This window comes from Pantherophis guttatus, chromosome 1, assembly GCF_059756535.1.
Source record: "Pantherophis guttatus breed Tessera chromosome 1, ASM5975653v1, whole genome shotgun sequence".
Taxonomy (NCBI): Eukaryota; Metazoa; Chordata; class Lepidosauria; order Squamata; family Colubridae; genus Pantherophis; species Pantherophis guttatus.
The window spans coordinates 263,501,307-263,524,572 of record NC_142063.1 but is presented as its reverse complement, the minus strand read 5'-3'; the positions used below and the strand labels follow the sequence as shown (position 1 = coordinate 263,524,572).

Genomic DNA, 23,266 nt, shown 5'->3' with positions numbered 1-23,266 from the left:
ATTAAAAAAGAACCTGCCGACACCAAAGATCTTTTCAATAATCTCTTGAAGACAGTGCACAACACTGTTTCAACACATTTTTCCTGTAAAGTTTTCATTTTTAAAAAAAATCTGTTTCTTTTCTTTTTCTTTTTGCAGGCATTGACATCTTGTTTCCTTAACAAGATCAAGCAACAGATGGAACATGTTTTTTTCCAGACTACCTGCCAAGGCCCAAGCCCAGGAAAAGCAACCCTGTTCTTTGATGTTTTTATTTGCCAATTGGGGAAAGTGCAATAAAAGGCCTACTGATGCTTTTTATTTGCATAAAGAACACTTAAAATATGACAAAGGAACATCCATATCATGTATACACACATAGCAAAGCAGGCCAGTGCCAGCTTGGAGATCCTAAAAAATGCCTACATCGAGTACATATACCCAAAAAATAATGAACAAGTGGGCACTCTATTAATAACCTTTACATTTATATAACCTCAGCAGAATCAGCTTGTATGCAAAGTACAGTTAATCATGCTCACACAAACATTGCGTTAGCTGACTGTACTATAAAGCACACCTTAATACATATGCATCATACCCATAAAGCCACATGATCTCTATTTGGTATGTATTAAAGTTAGTTTAAAAAGAGCATTAACTTTTCAAATAAATCTAAGCTGTCTTCTTCTGTCTGACCATCAACTTTTGCTTCACTATTAACATTACAAGCTGATCAGCCCAGTATTTACTGTACAATCTTGAAATAAAACTCTTGGGTTTATTTATGTATCAACTTTTGAAACAGCTATTTTGGAGTCAAACATTTTACTCCTAGGATATTATCATCTTTTCTATTAAGTCTTACTGGATAAGGCAAAACTTATGATTTTATAAGCATCTATGAAATCTTTCATAGAACTTTCAAAGAAGGAAAAGTAGTTCACAATAAAACAGTTTTATTAAGCAACTAGATGTATGTTCATAACATTTTACACAAAATATGTAATTTCAGAATTGATCACACAAGTAATTTGATCATAATAAAGATGTATGAATCTTTTTTAAAAAATCGTTTAACGTATCTTGTTAATAAGATGTCGCTCACATCTACTATTTTTATTATCTAATTTTATTTATCCTGCTATCAGTAAGAATATTTGGTCAATCATGAAAAAAAGGATTCTTTGCTCAATAACTGTCAACCAACAAGAACAAAATTTTATCTTAGATCTTGGGATACAATCTAGTCTTTATAAGCAGCACTGCTAGTCACACTTTTTCTGAAGTTCACTAGATTACTACTGAAAGTTCTATGGATGAAGCAATCAAGCTTCAGTTGAGAAACAGAACGGAAGCTGTCACAGGTAATTAACATGGCAATAGAAGTCCTGGCATATTCATGAAGTTTAAGTATGCTGGAAACTGCAGATGAAATATCTAAGCTACACTTCCTAACAATTGTACGCAAATAATGTTATAACAGGAGTTAAGTGAACTGTAAATGCAAAACCTAAAGTGTTTAACCAGAAATTTAAAGCCAAGATTCTGCAAGAGTGAATGGGTTTTAGAATTCATTGAATAAACTCCAAAATTTAGATACAATATGGACATTGGAGACAAATTAAAAATAGACAACTTTCTAGAAGGATGTAGACTTCTTTGTTCAACAAGCAATAGCACTACCGATGCTATTTGCCTCCATTACTAATTTGCTTCTCTTTTTATGACTGAAATTTCTTTTTGAAAAATGTACAATGAAATTCTAAATATAATAAAGAAATCACCTAATAATTTAGTCACATGCCGAACTAACAGTATTTGAGTTTCCCAAATATATTGTTTTATGCTCATGATAATAGATAACTATCAAGAATACGCTTTGTGTATTTTGTGAGTTTTGTTAGTTCTTTAAGTCAATAGCTGTTTCATAATTTCATTTTTCTAGAGCTTGCAAAATTTGGAGTGCTAATAGAAACAAACCTTTCAATACATTTAAGAATTAAGCTAAAACAGAATCTGAATTCTGGATGAATCTGACTCAAGTCACGCCAACGGATTCAAAATAGTTTTTTGTTGTTGTTCAATCATGTCCAATTCTCAGAGACTGCCTAGGCTACTACCTGCAGTTTTCTTGGCAAGATTTTTTTTAATAAGTGGTTTGCCATTGCCTTCTTTCTAGGGCTGAAAAAAAGTGATTGGCCCAAGGTCACTCAGCTGGTTCTTGCCTAAGAGTAGGACTAGAACTCACACTCTCTCGATTTCTAGCCTGATGCCTTAACAACTACACCAAACTGGCTCTCTAAAATGGGATACAAGTCTCCTAATTAAGATTCTACTGTGAGATATTGTTCAATGTTATGGGTGATCAGAAATTTAAAATAGCTTATGAGTTTTTGCAATAATGCAAGATTTTAGATTTATTAAGGTTGAATTTTTGCAAATCCCATCTGAAACTCTCCTATGGCATTATCTGCCTTGGTTCGGGGGGGGGGGATTGTCCCCCTCAGAACGGGCTCGCAATTTGGGTGCCCTCCTAGACTCCTAGACTCACAGCTAAGATTAGAGCAACATCTGTCAGCTGTGGCTAGGGTGACCTAGCCTTGTACAGGTTTGCCTGGTGCACCAATTGTGACCCTACTTGGATCAGGAGGCTCTCCTCACAGTCACTCATGCCCTTGTCACCTCACAGTTAGATTATTGCAATGCACTCTACATGGGGCTACCCTTGAAAAGTGTTCAGAGACTACAGCTGGTCCAGAACACAGCCGCGCGAGCTGTCGTGGGTGCACCTAGGTACACCCACATTACACCAATTCTCCGCGAGCTGCACTGGCTCCCTATTGGTCTCCGGTCACAATTCAAGGTGTTGGTTATTACCTTTAAAGCCCTACATGGTTCAGGGCCAGATTATCTTCGAGACCTCCTTCTACCGCATAGCTCCCAGCGACCGGTAAGATCCCACAGAGTTGGTCTTCTCCAGGTCCTGTCAGCTAAACAATGCCGGCTGGCGGGCCCGCAGGGGAGGGCCTTCTCTGTGGCTGCCCCAGCTCTCTGGAACCAGTTACCTCCTGAGATCCAGACCATCCCCACCCTATTGGCCTTCCGAAAAGCGGTGAAGACCTGGCTTTTCCGGCAGGCCTGGGGCCATTGATCTCCCTGTTGTGATCTGGCGAGATCCGGCCATGAATGGTGTGAATGGGTTTTAATTGTTTTTAATGTTTTAATTTTTAATGTTTTTATATATGGTTTTTAAATGCATTGTAAGCCGCCTTGAGTCTTTGGAGAAAGGCGGCATACAAGTTGAACACATAAATAAATAAATAAATAAATAAATAAATAAATAAATAAATAAACAAACAAACAAACAAACCAACTTGCTAATCCCTAAATCAACTGATTCAACTTGATCAACTGTTCAGAGAAGGAAAACCCAGTAAGTTACTAGGCTGCAACCTATAGGGGGCTTAAGAGAATATTATTTTTGACAGGAGGGACATTGTTATCGATCACTGCTTGAAAGTGAATAGCTATAGAAAAGAAACCTTTTGAAAATATGCTATAATAATAAACCATACTAAAACAAATAGACACTGTAGAAAGAGAGCTGAATGGCACTAGTCTATGGTATCCAAAAATCAGAAGAAATGAGTAGCTATTTTCGACTAAATTTTTTTTGCTAAAAAGCATGTGAACGAAGCAGTGGATTGGCTACATTTGCAGGGTCTATGAATCACAATATTTAACCTATGGTGGTTCCAATGCTTGGAATGGTGGGGCAGTTGAAGTTGCCTGATTTCTGTACTTTGAGAACGTAGTCACTCTTCTAATCTAATCTAATCAAGGGCACTAAATTCGTAAAAGCATGTACCTCTTAATAAAATGTCTTGGTCACAATAGGTGCTACCAAACAAATTTAAAACAAATAGAAGTGCTAGTAAAATGCATACAATTAATATGGATGCCAGTGGCAATTCAGCAATGTATAAAATGCCAATGTATTAAAATCAACAAAATTAGTTGTCTCATTACTGAAAAGCTTTGCAAACTTTACAAAAGATTTGAATGAGAAAATTATACATTATACATTAGCTATATTGTCACCTGAATGAATTTTGAATTTACTTTAGATGAAGAGGCAATAAAGGTAATCCTCAACGTACAACCATTCGTTTAGTGACCATTCAAAATTACAACAGCATTGAAAAAGTGACTTATGACTTTCCTCACACTTACAACCAATGCAAACACTTGGCAACTGTCATGTATTTATGATGGTCGCAGTGTCCCAGGACCATATGATCACCTTTTGCGACATTCTGACAAGCAAATTCAACAGAGAAGCCAGATTCACTTAACAAGCTCAGAACTAATCCTTCCATCCCCACCACCATCCAGTTAGAACTGATGAATCTTTTTCTATGAGAAGTGAAACGTCTTCAAGAAAAAAAGAAAGTCCAGTTGCCTTTTGAAAAAGCACCTTTGAGACTTAAATTCATTACTACGTTAACAACTGCAGAGATTAATTTAACAACTGTAGCAAGAAAGGTTGTAAAATGGGGCAAAACTCACTTAACAATTGTCTTGCTTAGCAACAGAAACTTGGGGCTTAATTGTGATTGTAAGACAAGGACTACTTCTATGTACATTGTTGGGTAGAGTTTATTAATTCTATTAATTCCAGGACCCTTAAAAGAGCCAGATTTGAAATCTCTTTGTCATGTAGAGAAGCAGTTGCTTAAGGAACAAGGAAGCAACAGTTATAAGCACCTATTAATACAATTTTATATATAGGATCTTTAAACTTGAGATGAAGTTGAATAGTCTGATGAAAGTTCATAAAACTAAAATTTTGTTTAAGAGGAATGGATACACATTTATACAAAGAACAGTAGAAAGTATGTCTCACTATACATTTTACTAAATATTTAAAAGAAACTAGAAAAAAAAGCTTTCAGCAGTTTATAAAATTTAGAATTTTCACTGTAATTTTCATAGTGAATGAAGCAAGCTGTATTTATGCAGCAAGCCTTTCCAGAAACTGTTGTTTATGGTGCTACTGGTCTCAATAAATACATACTCCAGGAATTTGAAATATAGGGCAGTAGTCCCCTTTAGCGTCTATGTGTGACAGACAAGTACAAAACCCTATTCCTAGACTTCAACAATCTATTATCTCCATGCCTTTTCTTGCACAGGAGAAGTAGAAAAAAAACCAACCTTATCATTCCAAATAGAGTTTTTTTTTCTGACTTAATATTTTACAAATTACAAGCCATATAACTCATTATCACATTCCAATTCTGCAAATATGGTGCAATTAAGGGGCTAGAGAACATGTTAAATGGTAGAAAACCACACTAATAATCTCAACTCTACTATTTATTGTATAGAAAGATTTGAAAAGCATATCAAGTTACTTGTCCCAGGATTAAAAACTATTTTTCTACAATTAGTGTAGCCATTTTATATTTTCAATTTTTACTTGCAAACATCCTATGGGAAGCATAGACACAACCATTAAAACTTATACCCATTGATATCAATAACCCTTTCTAGTCTTTATGTTTAGTTTTATCCACTGTCTCCATATTTGAAAACAGACTTTTAACATAAAATTCTGTCCCAGGATGCAATGGTTCAGCTCTTATCAACTGGTTATTTTGCTATAATTTCTTCAACAAATGATTTACACTGACTCACAATTTTACTCCTATGCATCTTCACTTGTTTCTAATGTATTAGCATTGTCAATAAAGGAATCACCAAGGGGCTACATTGCTTATTTTACTCCACATGGAACATAAGCTTCCACACACTGTCCTACCCTCAATGAGGGCAGGTCAATATATGGAAACCAATCCCAAATGCCCAGTATTTTTTTTAAAGAACTTCATACATCCTGCAAATTAGCAGCATGTATTCCTTTCTCTCAAGCAAACCTAGAAACTGCCAGAGTTGAGAAGGACTTGCCATTTATAATGCAGACCAAAGAATGTTTAGTTTGTAAACAGAGAAACATAGATTAAGTATCAAAGGCACAGATTGCATTCAATCTTTCTTTTAAATTCTTTGATTATATTAATACTTCATTGGAAGTATTTTTTTTAGTTTGTAATTGGTAAAAAGATCAATGCTTCATCATTAATATTTTAATTAAATTAAAATTTTAACAATTTTTAACAAATTAACATTACAATAATTTTTGTAATTTAAGATGTTGCCACAGCAGAAGAGGTCATTAAAAGGTAATGTCTCTTAGTACCTTCATAGATCTATCCACATAATTTTCTCGGCAAGAATACAGAAGCAGTTACTGTTTCTTTAGTCCACCTCCAAATGAATTGCTTTTGTTTACCTTAAACTTCTACTAAAGAAACAACATAACTTATTAACTAAGTACTTAGATCATCTACATAAGCCAACAATTCCTTTATATCTCAAAAGTTTTTCCAAAGGAGAATATATTGTTAGTGTTTAATATATTTAAACTTATCTATTTAATCTTATCTATTAAGAAACATTAAATACTATCAGTGCTACCAACAAAGCCATATATTGACTCAGTTTTTGTTAAAACTCTATCATGTTTTAAACTTGAAAGCCACACAAAAACTACTTCATTTACCATTAAACAACAACAAGAACATTTTACTTATGAAAACATTTTATATAACAGAATCCAGTGGTACATTTCTGATTCACATTTTAAGATACAAGGTTACAAGGCAACACCCACCCACCCCCCAACAATCCTAATTCATGTTTTTGGTTTACAATATGGAAAACAATTACTCTGCTTTAATATTCCAGAAAAGCTAACAACTAACAGTAAAAATAACCAACATGTTTTCCCACAATGTCTTATACTGTCTTCCAATACTGGAAGACTTAGATTACACACAGAGAAGTAAATGCAAAGGAACAACTTTTTTGTCTCCCCCATTCAAATGCATACCTGGCTTGCAGAGTGCTTTGTCACAGTAACTCCAGGACTAAATAGAACACAAGGACAGCCTTCTTAAGTATTTTCTTTTAAAAACATAACAAAAGGATACAGCCTTAAAGCGCCAGTTTGTGTTCCAATGGCAAGTATCTTCTGAACAGGATCAAAAGCCAAGGCTGAGGGCTGATAGGGGAAACCATGGCGTACAGTCTGTCAAGTCAAGGTAGTGAAGCAATGATGATTCAGGCAACCAAAGAAAAATAAAAAGCCAATGTTTTAGGAAGAAATGACTTCATTTACTGTACAAAATATTTTTTTTAACTTGGGGGAAAATAGGTTAGAATGTATTTGAATCTTACTGAACATACAGAAAACAAAAAGAAGTCTTTGCTCAAATACCTATTTATCATTCACTTCTCAAATATCAAGTTTATTCTCTTCTCACTTTACTATTTTTAGAAACTCTTGCAAAAATTAAACAACTGTATTATAATCTGGGACAGACTGAGAAATTTGATGATGCAGTCATTCCTGTAAATTAAGTGTTCACTAATTATTAAGATAGCTCTTTGGAGAGCTATTTCTATTTCTCTGGAGGCCTTAAATGACACAAAAGGTTTTTTTAAAAAAAAAAAAACACATAGGCACTTCTGCATTTAATGCATTACAATGGCCACCAATGCTCCTCCTTTTTATTTTTTTTAACAACTAGAGGTGTACTTAACCTCATTTGTGTGGGGTAATGAGCAAACAGCACAGGCAAAGCCAGTGAAACCAAAATGTTTTTTTTTTTATCTTAAGGATCAATCCTAACCCATTGTTTAGATAAAGTATTCAATCCACAAGCCGATCTACAGCAGTTTAGGCCACAGGTGTCTAAAGGTGGAGAGGAACATCCACTTCGTTTTGTGTTTCAATTTGGCACAGCTGGTGAATTAATCTGCTGCATCACCCTTTTGGAATTTAGACTCCAACTGCATTTACTGCATCCCATCGGAAAAGAAATATCCCTTCCTATTAGTATTACTTCTTCCTCCAACCCCAAAATGAAGAATTATTCCTTCTATATTTAGAGAACATCATTTACTGAAGACTGTTAAAATCTCCGTGTTTGCTGGTAATGCAGAGCATTTAGTACTCTGTCCTCTGATCGCATCAGAGTGGCATTTTAATTGTGTTCAACAGCGAAGCACACATTTAGAGGCTTCCCTCCAAGCATCTCAGATATACATGTACATATCTGCGGCTTAAAATTCAAGTGATAAATAGCCATTCAGGGGAAGATGCTTGTCAATAAAAGCCGAGGGTCCCTCATAACGTCATCCTCGCGGCTGCTCTTCTTCCCCCACTCACAATTTTTTTTTAAAAAAACAAACAAACACACACATTAAATTGACAGCTTTAAAAGCATCGGAGTCCAGAGTCTGCAGAACCCATCATGGCTACATCATCCTCTGCTCCCCCCCCCCCACCCCACCATTTCTTCCCAACCGGCTGCAGCATTCACCTTGCAGAGCTGGAAGTGCTCGGACTGGAGGGTCTCCTGGATGTCGTTCTCCCGGGTTGCAGCCTGCTGCTGCTGCGAGGAGGAGGAAGCTGAAGAGGAGGACGACGAGCCCGCCAGGCCGTCCAACACCTTTCTGATGTTAAATTTCCTCATGGTCTCTCCGGCGGCGCACCCTTTTCTTCTTCCTCCCCCTCCTCCTCCTCCTCCTCCTCCCCCTCTCCACCCCCCTCTTGCCGTGGCTCCTACTCCCGCCCGGCCACACACCTCATCCAGACGAGCGGAGAAAGGGAAGGAGCAGGCGGGCAGGGCGAGGGGTCCCGCTGCAAAGGGAGGGGGAAGCAAAGGGAAGGACGCCTCGAAGTCTCGGCTTTTTTCCCCTCCTGCTTTGCTTTCTTCATCCAACCATTATCATTCCCCCCCTCCTCGGTCTGGGCACAGGGTGGGAAGGCAAGGCGCGAAGGGGTGGAGGGGGGGGGTAAAGAGGTTGCTCGAGGCAGACGCGGACGAAGGGGGCAGAGCAGTCACCCTTATCAGCTGAGGGAGGGAGTGGACCTGACCAAGGAAGAGGAAAGCGCCGAACAGGAAGAGAAAAGGAAGGAGGGGAACGCACGAAGTAAATAAATCTAGCGGCGAGATTAACGTAGCGCGGCGGGGTTCTTCTTTCGGCGGCTCGCCACGCCACACTCAAGCAAGCAGCTCGCCTCTGGCAGACGGCTCTGCCCCCGACCCTCACCCACCCCGGGCGCCCTCTAGGCTCCGGGAAGGCCGCTCCGACCGCCTTTCGCAGGCTGCCCTTTGCCTGCGCTTCCTTTCCCGTCCAAACCCCTAAGCCCCGGCCCTCTTTTTTTGCACCGACACTCCTCGCCCACCCCTCCCGCTTTTCGCTACTACTGCTGCGCGGCGAGGGGAGCCCGAGCCTGCCTCTACGCTTCCCCCCCCTTCCTCCTCCTCCTCCTCCTCGTGCGGCTGCGAGTCCAGAAGTGACAGCGACGACCGCCTCAACTTCCCACCCCCTTTTCACTTAAAGGGAGTAGAAGCGGCTGTCCATCATCTCGCCGGGTGCCCACCACAGTTTCTCTCTCTCTCTCTCTCTCTCTCTCTCTCCCCGGTGCAGCTGCAATTCCCCGCCGCCCGGTGGTTGCGTTGGCTGGTTGCTTGGCCGGCCGGCCGGCCTGCCTCGCCGGCAACGCTGCCCCTTAGCGAGACTCCTGCTCCGGGAGTGTCGCCAGCGGCGCTTCGCGGGGACTTTGCTGCCGCCGGCTGTCACACGCCCCCACAACCATCCTCCTGCAAAGGCTATGCCGGCAGCTGCTACTGCCGCTGCCGCCTCCTTCTCCTCCTCGCCTCACAACACAGAAAGGCGATCCCACCGTGAAGCGGTGGCGGCGGCGGCAACACCGTCTTCCTCCTTCCCCATCAACCCCTGTGGTAGCTATCGCTGTTGTCTCCTTAAACTGCTGGTAGTGGCAAAGCAGAAGCGACCGAGGCGGAGCATGCGCGGTCCAAGGCCTTCCTGCAAACACCCGGATGTTGCTGTCTTTTCTTGTTATGGATGGGGGGGGGGGACGACGACGTCCTAACGGCCTTCCTAGAAGGCGGGGTGGGGGTTGGGGTTTGGGGCGCATTGGCCTCTTGGGCGCTCGGGCTGCGGGGTTGATTAAAGCCCTTTGAATGCAGCCGCGTGCGCGCCGGGACAAAAGCGCGCCTTGGAAGGGCTGAGCGAGGCGCCTGGAGGTCGGCCTTCGGGTGGCTTCCTGGAGAGGCTTGCAAGGGGCTGCAGCCCAGCTCCCGCCTTGCCTCAAGGAAGCGCGGTGGGATGTGCGTCAGAGTAAAGAAAGAAAGAAAGAAAGAAAGAAAGAAAGAAAGAAAGAAAGAAAGAAAGAAAGAAAGAAAGAAAGAAAGAAAGAAAGAAAGAAAGAAAGAAAGAAAGAAAGAAAAAAGTGGGGGGAAAAGGGTCGTCGGAGGGCAATTCTTTCGTTAGGTTCGCGCCGACCCACGAGTCGGTCGTGCTGATTTCAAAGCATTCTGGTCCGCGTCCGCCCGACCCCAGGGATGCAGGCACACCACAGAGCCTGGTGATGGGGCTTGGAGGGGCATCCCTGCTGTTGTGCAAGGCGGCAATAGGGATGTCCCAGGTGAGGACGGAGCGCCAGTGCGCCCTCCGTTCAGGTAGAGGCAGTAAGAGGGAAATTCTGCTGCCGCCTTCAAAAGTTGAAGCGCTCCGCAGGTGACTTGGATGGGGGACAAATGATTAAAAGAGACGTCGTGGTTAGCTCTTTGTTTGTTTACTTCTTTGAAGTCGTCGTTGTCTTCTGAAAGAAATGAGGCAGCTGTATTGCAGGAAGCGATGGAGGGATAAAAGATGGTGCTGATGCTGGTCAAAAGCCTTTTCATTGATGGAGCAGTAAAAGCAGAGTAAGAGGCAGATTAGGACAAGCCAGTCTTGGACAGGAATGACCTCAGCTCAAAATGCCTATAACCACCGAGCTTAGGCTTTCCAGAGGGACTTTGGATATTTTTAGATCTGAGAGGTTGGTTCCTGCTTTCCGTCAATTAAAAAAAAAACTAAACTGGAGATAGGCATGATGGTTTTCTCTTCAGATTTTTGAGATGTATTTTAGAAGTGCCTTCAAGTTTCTGGTGAAATTATTAGATCAGTTTAAGGCAGCTTATATGGAAACAGTTGTATTTGAACATATTTTTTATCCCACCACATCTAAATTGGTCTTTTAAATCAAAAGCAAATGTAAAGTGTAAAATAAAATAGGAAAAATAAATTGCAATCATTAAAATTAATTCAGAAACTTATTTTAATTAAAAGAACAGTTGTATTAGTTACTTTAAGACTTTTAAAGACCACTCCCAGAAATTTAGCAGGTATTTTAAGTGATTATTAAGTCTTTAATCCTATGGAGATTTACTCCAAGGTAAGTGAATGTAATATGTTTTGAGCATAATCATAGCAGATTTAAACTTTGCAAGCCCAGCTAAAGTAAATATCAATATACATTGTTAGCTTCTCTCTCTCTCTCTCAGTTTGTTGTAGGTATCTGAGCTATTAAGTCATTTTTCATTTCCCAAGCTATAACTAAGTTAACTGTTAAACTGTTGTGTCTTATGAAACTGAATAAACCAGGCCTGTTTTACAACAAAATGGAATGGGATTAAAGGGAAAATATATAGTATTGTATCTTGACCTAAATCTGGTAGCAGCACCTAAATCAATGCTAGCTGAACTTGAAAAATAGTATTCAGAATTGAATCAAGAAAATACAGGACTGTAGATTGGATTGAGAACTTAAGTAAACATCTAGAAATAAGGCAAATTGATACCTGTATTACTGCCAAGAACAACTCATAGTCATGAGCATGTAATCACCAGGAATCAAAAGTCAGTTTGATGGAGTTAGATTTTTTCATCTTGATATTGAGGATAATTTTAGCTGTCAGAAGCATTTTCCACTGGTCCGTTTAAAAACAGTGTACATTTTTAAAAGTCTGATATAGCAAAGAAAAAGCTAGAGAGAACAAATTGTTCTCCTTGCTTACATTTTTGAGCTGGGAATACACATGTATACCAAAGTGACCAAATTGATTTTGGGCCTAAGGCAAGACTAGAATTCACAGTATCCCTGTTTCTAACCTGGTGCCTTAATTACTATACCAGACTGGCTCCCAGAAATATTTTGCCCCTTCGTGTGTTGTACAGCATTAAGATTCTATTCCTACTCCTGTATGCTTAGTCTGCCATGAGAGAGATGAGTATTCAGTCTTTTGAACATCAAAGCAAAGTATGTTTGAAGTTAGATCCTATTTATGTTGATTGCTGCAAATCAGACTTAAAAAGCATTAGACTCTTACTTTTGGAGATACTGAAATTTGGAAGATACATTTTAGAATTTTAAAAACTTAAGACTTTTACATCAAAATCCAGTTTTTGATATACAACTAAGACTGGGCATATATAAATCATCAGTCTGCTGAACCACTATTCCATTCTTGAGACAATCATGCTTAAATCATAACATTAAATTAGAAAATAAAATAAAGGAAAGTTATTTGTATTTTGTTCTAAATAATTGTGCCTAATTAGACCACACTTATAAAAAATGACAAACTTTTAACATTTAGTATTGAAAAAACTACCTAATTCTGAAATTTTATTTTATTGGCATATTTATGTATTCGTTTTGCACAGTTGTAGGATTGAAGAGGCAAAAGATTCAGATTCAAAAGGGGAAAAATATGTCAGAGGATGTTGGAATGCTCATAGATCATTTGCTGACAACTTTTTAAAGCAGCTACATCTTTGCTCTGAACCATGCAGCTGTGCTCTACAGCTGCAGCACAGTCCTATGAAAAGATATTTTCTAGATGCCAACTGGACTTGCTTATATGCTCATGCTTGATCCAAACTATCTTTTCTCCTTTGAAGATGATATGCTATAAATTCTATATGTTAATAGCATTAAAGTGCTCAGTTTTGGCAAGGTAATCCCTATAATGCCTATTGTTTTGGGTTTATTATTATGCTTTAGATTTTATACATGATTATTTTTATGCTTTAAATGTACAAGATTTGGAGAACGTATTTTATCAAAATCTTAGAAATGTAAATAAATAAGCTAATAAATAGTGGTTGTCCCTACTCTCTACATAAGAGTATATAAACTACATTTTACAGTATGTAAACCTTGAGATCTGTTTATATTATTAGACATAAATGTGCTATGGATATTTGGTCATACTTCAATTATTGGAGGATGGAACAACATATTTTTGTTGATTTCCACCTATGCCATCACCAGATTATTTTTAGAGTCGAGATTTATGTACCAAGCTTATCCATAAGTGAAATATATGGTTATAGCAATAAATGAAAATAAATTTAATATGCTTCATGAAATATAAACCATTGCCATATGCTTTATTAAAAGATGTTACAACTAGGTTTTATATAATGTCTATAATCAATATGTCATGAAAATGTCAAAAGCAGTATGTTCATAACCACATTCTGAATATTATGTGCCTTGAAAAATCTAGAAGCCACTGCAGTGAAAGTGGCGTATTATTACCTATATGAAGTATTAGAGTCTATGAGTTTACACAAGAATTGTGGGCCTATTGAGGATTATGTGGAAATGGGACAGCAAAGAAGTTAGTATTGCTATGACAAGACCATCACTGACAGAGTAGAAACACTGAATGTTACTTCCTGGCACTGTGTAGAAGGCATGAATTTGAGTATGATGCACTTTAGTGTTGTCAAACAAGCTGATAAAGAATACTGTCAGACACAGATATTTTTTTCTAAGGGGATTGTAGAGAATAGAGGAAAGCAGTGGTAACTTGATTAATCAAACAGTGTCTGCAACTACAGTTGTGACAACACAAGCCATTCTACTTGTGTTCAAAGATACAATCAGTGTAGAGTCAGATTGCTACATCTATTCTGATTACCAATTGTCACCCACAACAATTTAAGGGAAGAGAGCAGGAAATAATTTCACACTTGTGGAGGTTTTGATTTCTGAAATCAAGTCTACATTGGTCTTACATTTTGTTCATGTTCCCTTGTGTATTTTAAAAGGACAGTGTTTCATTAAATCCCACATAATTCAAACAAACCTTTCATTCCTGGCATATAGGAAAGTTCTTGGAGATCATTGTTTCACTTTCTTCACTATAAAAATGGACATTGATTTGAGAGACGGGGACAGATAGGCATGGAGAGAAGAAGGTGGCTGAGTGCCTGTTGCCAAAATGAACCTGAAGAATAATTGGTCTGAGCATTCTAAATCTATGTTAATTTTTTTCCTATTTCCTATTTTTTCCTATTTTCCTTTTTTCATTTGTATCACTCTGAACAGTTTAGCAATAGCCATGGTATGTCTTTTACCACCCACACCTGAACATGCAGTTGTTTTATAGCAGCTGTGTTCAGAGAGCATGGGGCAGCTAATTCGGAACACAAGATTATGTTTCCTTTTTTTCTTTTCCCTAATTTATTTCTCATTTTGTGTTTTTTTTCTTCTTCAGGATTTTAGCTTGGTTTCCTTTTCACTGAATTCCCTGAGGTTTGTAATTCTAGCACTGTCTGAAGGACTAATTTATTTTTCTGCTTATCCAAATCTTCTTTTGACCATTGCAAGGACTTAATTAATTTCTTTCCTACAGTCTAAAAATGCACAGTACTGTTTCTTTTTGTTTCATCGAGTTCTAGTTGCTGCTCTGTCTTCTACCACATATCAGTGTTGGCCAGCTTAGAATTAATGAGGACAACTTCTTCCAAAGAATATCTGCTTCTTTTCCTTTTAACCAGTAAAAGAAAATAGTTTTTCCTGTCTCCATCTAGATATAATTTCATATTTTGTTTAACATATACTACCACTTTATCCTCACCACAAATTTTCTATAAACGCACTGTTTAGAAATAAATAGCAATTGTCTTAACAGGTTATTCAAATTAATGTGTTCTGCATATTGATACCTAGGCATATGAAGTCTAATTGAACTCAAAGATGGTTGTTTTTTTTTTGAGTAGGTAGGAGTAATGCATATATGTAATAAAATGGTACCTGTTTGCTAGAATGAAAGGATACACATGTAAAATAATTGAATTACATTGAACTAAAATAAATTAAATCGTGTTTTAATAAATGTAACAAAGAGAAAAAAGACCTGGATTTATAAAGTGGCCATAAGTAGAAACTTTACATTCTATATTCCCTGAGTTTTTCTGGGCAACAAGATAAAAGTACTTTGCTTTTGCTGTTATCTTCTGTGGGATTTTTCAAAATTCTAACACTGTTTTAACTTTTTGTGATCAACCAGATTAGCTGATTTCAAAATTAGATGATTATTGGTTTTAGAGACGAATCAATTAATGCCAGAGTAATATCACACCCTTCCAATCTAGACCATGCCTAATTGAATTGTGGATAGAATTCCGGGAGTTGAAGTCTGCATATCTTCCAATAGCCAAGTTTGAGAGCACTGGCATAAACATAACTGGATGAGCAGATCTATCCTAAAGGTAGTCAATATATATAGAGAAGTGGAGAAGAAAACTTTTAATAAAACACTTGGTTTTTAATAATGAAGTCACAGGTTCAATCACTAGCATTTCTAATAAAAGCAATCTGAAATATTAAAAAATATTTTATATTGCAAATCCTTCAAACTAAATTATGACAGGATTCAGATATTAAAATACCAGTTGATTTGCTTGGTTTTGTCTTGGCATGTTGCACATATTGCTATGTGTGAAACAGCATTCAAAATAGTAATACTGCTCTGGAACTTCACTGAAATTTATAGCTGTGTCTGTTTCAATGGGAAAACTGCTGTTTGATAAAATTATTTTAAATTTTTAAGTATGTATGTATGTATGTATGTATGTATGTATGTGTAATGTGCAAACACAAATGTTTATTTTAAAGATAAGGTTTATCCCAACAACATACAAAGCAGTAGTAAAAGAAGAAGCCAAATGGTATAGAATGATTATTTTCCCTGCTAAGCCCCTATTGCACATTATAATACATCTGTAATTGTCAGAGGAGATTCCATATTGACAAGATTGATGTCAGAGTATTTCATTACTACATTTAGAGTAAGAGCAAGTAAATAAACTTAAAAATATGCCAACCATATTATATTTTCAGTCACCCAGGATAAAAATCTCCTATTTTTGATTGTTGAAGTATACGCCTACTAGTTTTGCAAACACTTCAAGAATGCATAGATCCATGTACTGATCAGCTGCATTCAGAAAACCTTACTGCAGCTGGTTGTTTATTATCATGTCTCCCATTTCTTTCGAAGTGATATGGTCAGGATTCAGTATGTGGAGGATCCTCTATTAAAGTAAATAGAAAAGCTTGGTTGAATAAGGGTTGAAGTGTGGACTTCAGAAACGGTGAAGGGGAAACAATAGTTATATACACAATTATGTGCATAAAAGAAGCTTTTGGATGTGGTAAGATGTAGCTCATGTATTTATCTTAGTGTTGCTGATATACACCTGTGAAGGAGGTAATGGTTGCTATTTTATGTTTATATATTGTATTTGTTAATTGTTATATGATGAGATCTATTTGTTTGTTTATTTTTGTATGCCGTTTGCTGCTCAGAGTTACATTTAGTTGAATTGGGCAGCCAGATCTTAAAAACAAACAAGCAAAGCGTAGCCTATGTAATACAGGTCCTTGACTTACAATCATCTGTCTAATGACTGTTTGAAATTACAATGGCACTGAAAAAAGTGACTTACAATTGTTTTTCACTCGACTGATACAGCATCCCTAGAGTCATGTGATCAGAATTTGGATGCTTTGGCAACTAGCATATATTTATCATGGTTGCAGTGAGTCCTGAGGTAATTGAAAACCTTTTCTGACTTTCTGACCAGCAAAGCCATGGGGAAGCCAAATTCACTTAACAACGATGTTACTAACTTAACAACCGCAGTGATTCACTACATAACTGGCAGGAAGGATCATAAAATGGAAAACTCAGCAATAAGCTGACTTTGTATAAATATACAAAAGTATGAAGGCTATTGCTTAACGCATTGTAAGCCGCCCTGAGTCTCCGGAGAAGGGCGGCATATAAATCAAATTAAAAAAAAAAAAACAACTCTCTTGCTTATCAGTGGAAATTTTGGGCTCAATTGTGGTCGTATGTAGAGGACTACTTGTACTATTGCTTCAAAATCAATTTCTTTATTCATTCAGTTTCTGTAGCTTCCCAATTCAACCAGGGGACTTTCCTTTTGAATAGTTCTGCCATAAGGGATCTTATTTTTTCTTACAGGATTAGCAAGATTAGAAGAGTCTTTCCACTGTGAGCAAGAGGTCAGATCACATATTCTCCAGCCAAAGGAAGCAAACTGCAGAGGATGAAATTTTCTCAGAATTGCTATTGCATTCTTCAAGTTCAGGTATATTGATATGACACAAATAAGCAATACTAATCTTTCTCCAGATGTAGAATAGTCATACAAATTTACAATTTTCACACCAGTCTTTTAATTTACAAAAAAAGCTGGGAGAGGTCTTAGCTCCGAAACATGTTTTGAACATCAATACTCAAACAGCCTTGTGGAGGAATAGATAGATCATATTTGAAAGATATTAGTCTTTCCCTTTTTATGATTAAGAATGCTAGGTATTAACTTTTTAATACTTTGGCTGATCTTCTCTGGTCATATTTGAGAGTGAGCGAGTGCTATGCTCTGCAAACTCCATAGGTCAACATTTACAACTAGCTTTTTGAATTCCTTGTTTGAATGCTTAAACTACCATCCACTTGAATACATTCCATTTTAAGAAAACATGTTATGTGACAAATGTTATTTTTATTGTATTTGAACTGGATATTTTATGAAATCAGACTAGAGTACATGTTGTCATCTGAAAATGTTTAGTTCTCCAGATGGACTTTAGGTTTCCATCTAACATAATCAGTGATCATGAATGATGGGAGATGTAATCAAGCAATATCTGCAGACAAATGGTTCCCCACACTCCTAAAGCCGAAATAGAGATACAGGTAGTCCTCAGTTTACCAGCAATTCCAGTTGAGCCTGGAATTTTGGTCATAAGTCATTGCAGTCATAAGTTGAGTCACTACATGACCAGACTCAATGTTCTGATTGTTTTTACAATTATTGTTAAGCAAATCAAGCGGTCGGAGGACTGAATCCAACTTCTCCAATGTGTGTCTTTTGCTGGAAAATGGCAAGAAAGTCACAAAACACAATCACATGACTGCAGGATGCTGTAACTGGTCATAAATGTAAACCAGTTGCTAAGCACTTGAAATGCAATTACTTTTCTGTGGGGATAATATGGCAGTTGTAACTTCAAGAATGGGTTGTAAGTAACTTTCTCAAGTTCATCATAATTTTTACTGGTTGTTACATGATCAGTTGTAAGTCAAAGACTACCTTTAGATTTTTTTTTTATTTGAGTTGAAATTGTACATACTGGTACAAACAAGTCATAAATACATTACCTGAGAGATAAATACTATCCCAGAGTTTAATAAATCAATAAAGCTCAGTTCTATCACTTTAACTACACAATTAAAACTAAGATCTAGTTCAACAAACATTCTTTCTGCTCTTAAGTATGTTGACATATGCATTAGGTAGCAAGAATGTCTTCCTTATTTCATTTTCCTGCAAACTGAATGTAAGTTACCTATGATATTTTTGCTTTTTTATTCTCTTCTGTTCTACCAAAAGCTTTAAACATGATGACAATTTTTCAAATAGTCTATCTCTGATAACAAACATATTGATATAGCTTTGAGAATACCATACAAAATAATCACTAAAATGTTCTAATGCGGAGAACAAAACAGCAGCCGATTATATACAATCAGATGACTGTTTTAATTTAACAGTAAACCTGGTTTACATGGCAAAGAACCAGACAGCTGATCAAACAATAATACAACATGACCATAGTCAATAAATGTAATGTATTCACAACTAAGAAACTGTACTAGATCATGTCTACAAAATGGTGACTAATAATAAATAATCTATTCTGATTTATTCAGTCTTTCTTATTAATTCTTTCTGGTGATGACAACTACCATACTGAGTGAATGAAGCAGTGCTTATCTCTTCAGCTGGTAGGAAATAGGAATGATGTCACTGTTTGTGTATGCTGGTGAGTACTGCAATATAAAACTTACTAAATAGAAATATCATTTGCAGAATGTCTGACATTTTAGATCTTATTACTATTACATTATGATTCTAGAAGACAGTTAACATTTACGCAGTGTTCTTGCTTGAGCTTCTATATAAATCTGTTGAAAGTAACATCAGTTAAAAAAAAATAGGAAACCCAAAAGGAACATGATTTTAGTGCTAAATTATTTTTTCATGTAAGAGCAGGGATCATTTTGGTCAAACCCTATCTGCTGCATATTCCTATCATCTTTAAAGATGTAAATTTCATATGTGGTCTAGATAACAACTCATTTTTAAAATGATTCTTTTCTTTTAAACAGGGAAGACAATCCTTCCGAAGACATATGGCTGCCTCATTTTACTTGAGATTTGATTGGATGTATGCATCATTGAAAGAGTTTGGAAACTCTGCACAAATGTTCCTAGGAGATAATGATTTTATGATTGAGAATCTTATGTTATAATAGGGTTTATAAATGAGGTGAAGAAAATTTCCTGGGGCTGTTGGATTTAGCTTCATGTTTTTCCTGGTAGATATTTATAATAATGCAGGCCTGTACAGCTTCTAGAGGGACTAAATTAAAAATCATTGCCAACCAACCAACCGATCAGTTGTTTGGCTACAGGTAGTCCTCAATTTACAACAGTTCATTTAGTGACAATTCAAAGTTACAAAGTTACTGAAAAAGTGACTTATGATTGCTTAATGACTTATGATTGTTTTTCACACAATCATTGCAGCATCTGCATAGTCACATGATCAAAATTCAGACACTTGGCTTATGACAGTTGCAGTGTCCTGGGGTTATGCTATCCCTTTTTGTGACCTTCTGACAAAGTCAATGGAGAAACTAAATTTGCTTAACAACCATATAACTAATTTCACAACTGCAGTGAGTCACTTAACAACTGTGGCAAGAAAGGTCATAAAATGGGACAAAACTCACTTAACAAATGTCTCGCTTAGCAACAAAAATTTGGGTTCAATTGTGTTGTAAATTGAGGACTGTCTGTATTGGATATATGGAAGTATTATGGTTTGCAGTAGTGAGTCCTGGAGGTGCTCAGCAATGTGTCTTTTAGGGCAGCAGTAGAGGTCAATTTATTACTTTTAAAAAACGCCAGCTGGCTGCACAAAGCTGCTTAGTGGACCAGGGGTTGTGCAGGCCTGGTTCTATGTTGTGTAGTTAATGAAATGATAGCTCAAATGTCATATTTGCATCTCATTTGAAAAAGCTATGAAGAAAATATCTTTCAGAGGGGACATAAAAGAAGGTTGGTTCAAGAGATAGGATTAGAAACAAAACTATAGAGGTCACAGGTTACATTCATTAACTTTAATATATTAACAAAACATTTGTCGTCTAAATGATTGGTATCTGAGAGTACTTCAAAAGTAAAGTATAAATTGGCAATGGATAGAAAATTCAAGCAAAAACAACAACAACACTAATACTTTGTACAAGTAGCAATTAATTTACTAGGCAGAGAAATTATGCTGTTTTTAAAAAATCAGATTTCATTCAATTTGATAAAAAATTGCAAAAAGAATTCTTTAAATATGACATTATTGTATTTATTTAGTTAAGAGATTACTAAGGGATGCCTGGGAAAGTCCTGTCTTTCATCATACAATAATCTTTTCATATCTATCTGTCTATCTGTCTGTCAATCTTTATCTGCCTGCCTGCCTGCCTGCCTACCTAACTACCTAAAGGTGGTGAACATAACTAATACTCCTGCCTCCTATGTTTTGCAAAACAACCACCCTGTGGATGGGAATGATTGTCCCATCCAGCTGTCTTTTATGCCTAAGGCAGGCCTGCAATTCATAGTCTCCAGCTTTCTAGGCCAGACTTTATCTCTACACCAAATTGGCTCTCATATCTCTCAAGCTAGAACATAGTTTCCCAAATGGAGGTGTACATCCATTGAGGAATAAACAGACCAAATTCAGGCAAGGTGTGAACCTTACACATTGTTGCAATAACTCCGCCTTTCTCAAAAATTTCATTGTATTGTTTTAATTATTCATTTGTGTTCATTTTGTTGTTTGGATTTGAACAGGAGATTTGCACATCAAGATTACACTAAACGGAAGTATGATGGGAAAACATTTACAAAACACTTCAAGAATTGTTCCTTTGGTTTCAAAGTGAAAAGTACAGTATATTTGGGAGCACATACAGTACGTTATAATGTTATAATTCTTTAAGCCAAATGTCTGTTTTTCAAGAATTGCACTGTAACTGTGGAGAACAGCCACCTGATCCTGGGAAAAGAAGCTGCTGCTTTAAGGAGTTGCCAGTAATGCTACATGAGGATTCAACATACTTTACAGAAGTCAAAGTAGTTTTTTTCAACAAAATATTTAAAATGAAGTGGAATTGGTCCACTTAAACATATTTTGTGAAGACTTACTATGTTAAAGCATGTATATTTAAAGCAAATTTAATGTGCATATTTCAATTAAAAAATGTAAAAGCAGTACCACTTGAATGAAACTGATGCAACCTTATGTTTGACAGTGTACAATTTTTGAATAGAAAATAGAAGCTTCTATTTGTTCTGCTCATTTGCTAACTCCAAAACCTTTTATTACTCATAATGCAACTTTTTTCCCAAGTTCATAATTTTTCCCTTCTACATTATTGTTGCATGATTTTTGATCGCTCTCTATTCCTGCTGATCAGGATATATCCTAAAGTATAGTGCCACATGGAAATACCTAGTTGGAAGCAAAGAAGATAACCTTAATACTTTAATTTCTGTATCTTTTACTGATTTAGATAGTTGTTTTATAATAATGCCTGTTAAGATAACAATGTTCTCTATAAAGTATTAAAAGTACTTACATGTTGTTCCTGACTAATGGCCAGTTATTTAAAGTTATGACGGCCTTGGAAAGGATGCTTTATGGTCCATAAACATTTCTGGTCATCGTAAAATCAGATAATTAAACATGGTTGAATGAAGTTTGTCCATGGCTGCCACAACATTTCATTCATAGTTAATATCTAGTGAGCCTAGACTTTCTAGTGTGAAATGTAAAACTTCTCTTATTATTCATTTTGCAGCTATTGTTTTTATCATCCTATCCTCCCTTAAATTTTCTGTGTTCAAACTTTCTGAACAACTTTGCAAAAAGATCTGTTATATTTTTAATTTCACATTAGCTGAGATGGATGCCAAAAAGCTCAACCACCCACCTTTGGTCAACAAATATTACTGCAAACAAGCATGAATTGGAAGTGCAGAACAAACGAAGAAATGTTTTTGACAGGCTTCCCTGGTAGTGTAGGAGGATATTCTGCAAGTCTAAAAATACCTTCAGCAGTTTTCATAGACAATTTGAAATATCTCCCTCACTACAGAAGATGGTTCCAGAGCTCACATGCTAGATCTGACAGATGGCTTATAAGAATCTTTTCTTGTACTTCAGTTGCAGAAAAGGGGAAAAATCAATAACTAGTTAATTCTTAGATTTGCATAAGGCCATTGAAGCGCTATTGCCAACCAAGTCAATGTGTCTTCCTTCTTAAATAAAGTTCATGTTTTTTTGCCTTTGTTTAAATGGGCTGGTTATGACGTTTCCCTTTACTTGTCCTCCTTCCCATTGTGCTTTTAAAATTCTCCATTTGATTAAAAAATAATACCTGGCAAGATCTAACAAATTAGGAAGTTTAATTGTACAAAAGGTGGATTGATTCATCCACGGCAAAGAAAAAAACTACTTGTAACAGATATGGAAAGTTTAATTTATGAGTTGTTCTGAGTAGTTCACCCCTCCTAAGTACCATCTAACCTAAAGTGTGGGAATCTATAAAGGTCTAAATTGATATCCCAAAGGCTTCCTCCTCTTTTTGTGGATCCCTTTTTAATTATTACTTTGTGATCACTTAGGCAGGTTCAGAAACTGAATTGGCACAAATTTAAGAGAATATGTCCGATATTAATGACCACCAAATCTAGACTCAGCATGAAAAACCCAATTGAAATTTTATTGATTTCAAATATGTGTATTTAGGACTTAAGGCTGAATTAGCTAGTGAGGAACTGCGTGTATATAGTCTATTCCCTAGAAATAATAGGCTATCTGATGAATTCCTTTGAAAAGTCC

At 36.9% G+C, this 23,266-nt stretch overlaps 1 protein-coding gene and 1 long non-coding RNA gene across 6 annotated transcripts in view; one reads left to right on the top strand and one right to left on the bottom strand.

The window, feature by feature from the left end:
* The window catches only part of STXBP5 (syntaxin binding protein 5), a 109,005-nt gene extending 99,105 nt beyond the window's left edge, over positions 1 to 9,900 (bottom strand). For all 4 annotated transcript variants that reach the window (XM_034418976.3, XM_034418978.3, XM_034418979.3 and 1 more), the window contains exons 1-2: positions 8,433 to 9,900; positions 7,038 to 7,135 (exon numbers count right to left, since the gene is read on the bottom strand). In XM_034418976.3, coding sequence (XP_034274867.1) covers positions 7,038 to 7,135; positions 8,433 to 8,585 — 251 coding nt within the window. In that variant the 5' untranslated portion in view covers positions 8,586 to 9,900. The remainder of the gene's footprint in view (positions 1 to 7,037; positions 7,136 to 8,432) is intronic.
* Positions 9,901 to 10,029: 129 nt separating this feature from the next.
* Positions 10,030 to 22,125, top strand: LOC117666348 (uncharacterized). 2 transcript variants are annotated; one of them, XR_015732530.1, is made up of 7 exons: positions 10,030 to 10,963; positions 12,631 to 12,923; positions 14,084 to 15,471; positions 17,253 to 17,379; positions 19,008 to 19,120; positions 19,467 to 19,627; positions 21,214 to 22,125. It is a non-coding gene; the product is annotated as an uncharacterized LOC117666348 (long non-coding RNA). The 2 variants fall into 2 exon arrangements; XR_015732528.1 differs by lacking the exons at positions 10,030 to 10,963; positions 12,631 to 12,923; positions 14,084 to 15,471 and having other exon boundaries at positions 16,572 to 17,379.
* The last annotated feature ends 1,141 nt before the right edge of the window (positions 22,126 to 23,266 follow it).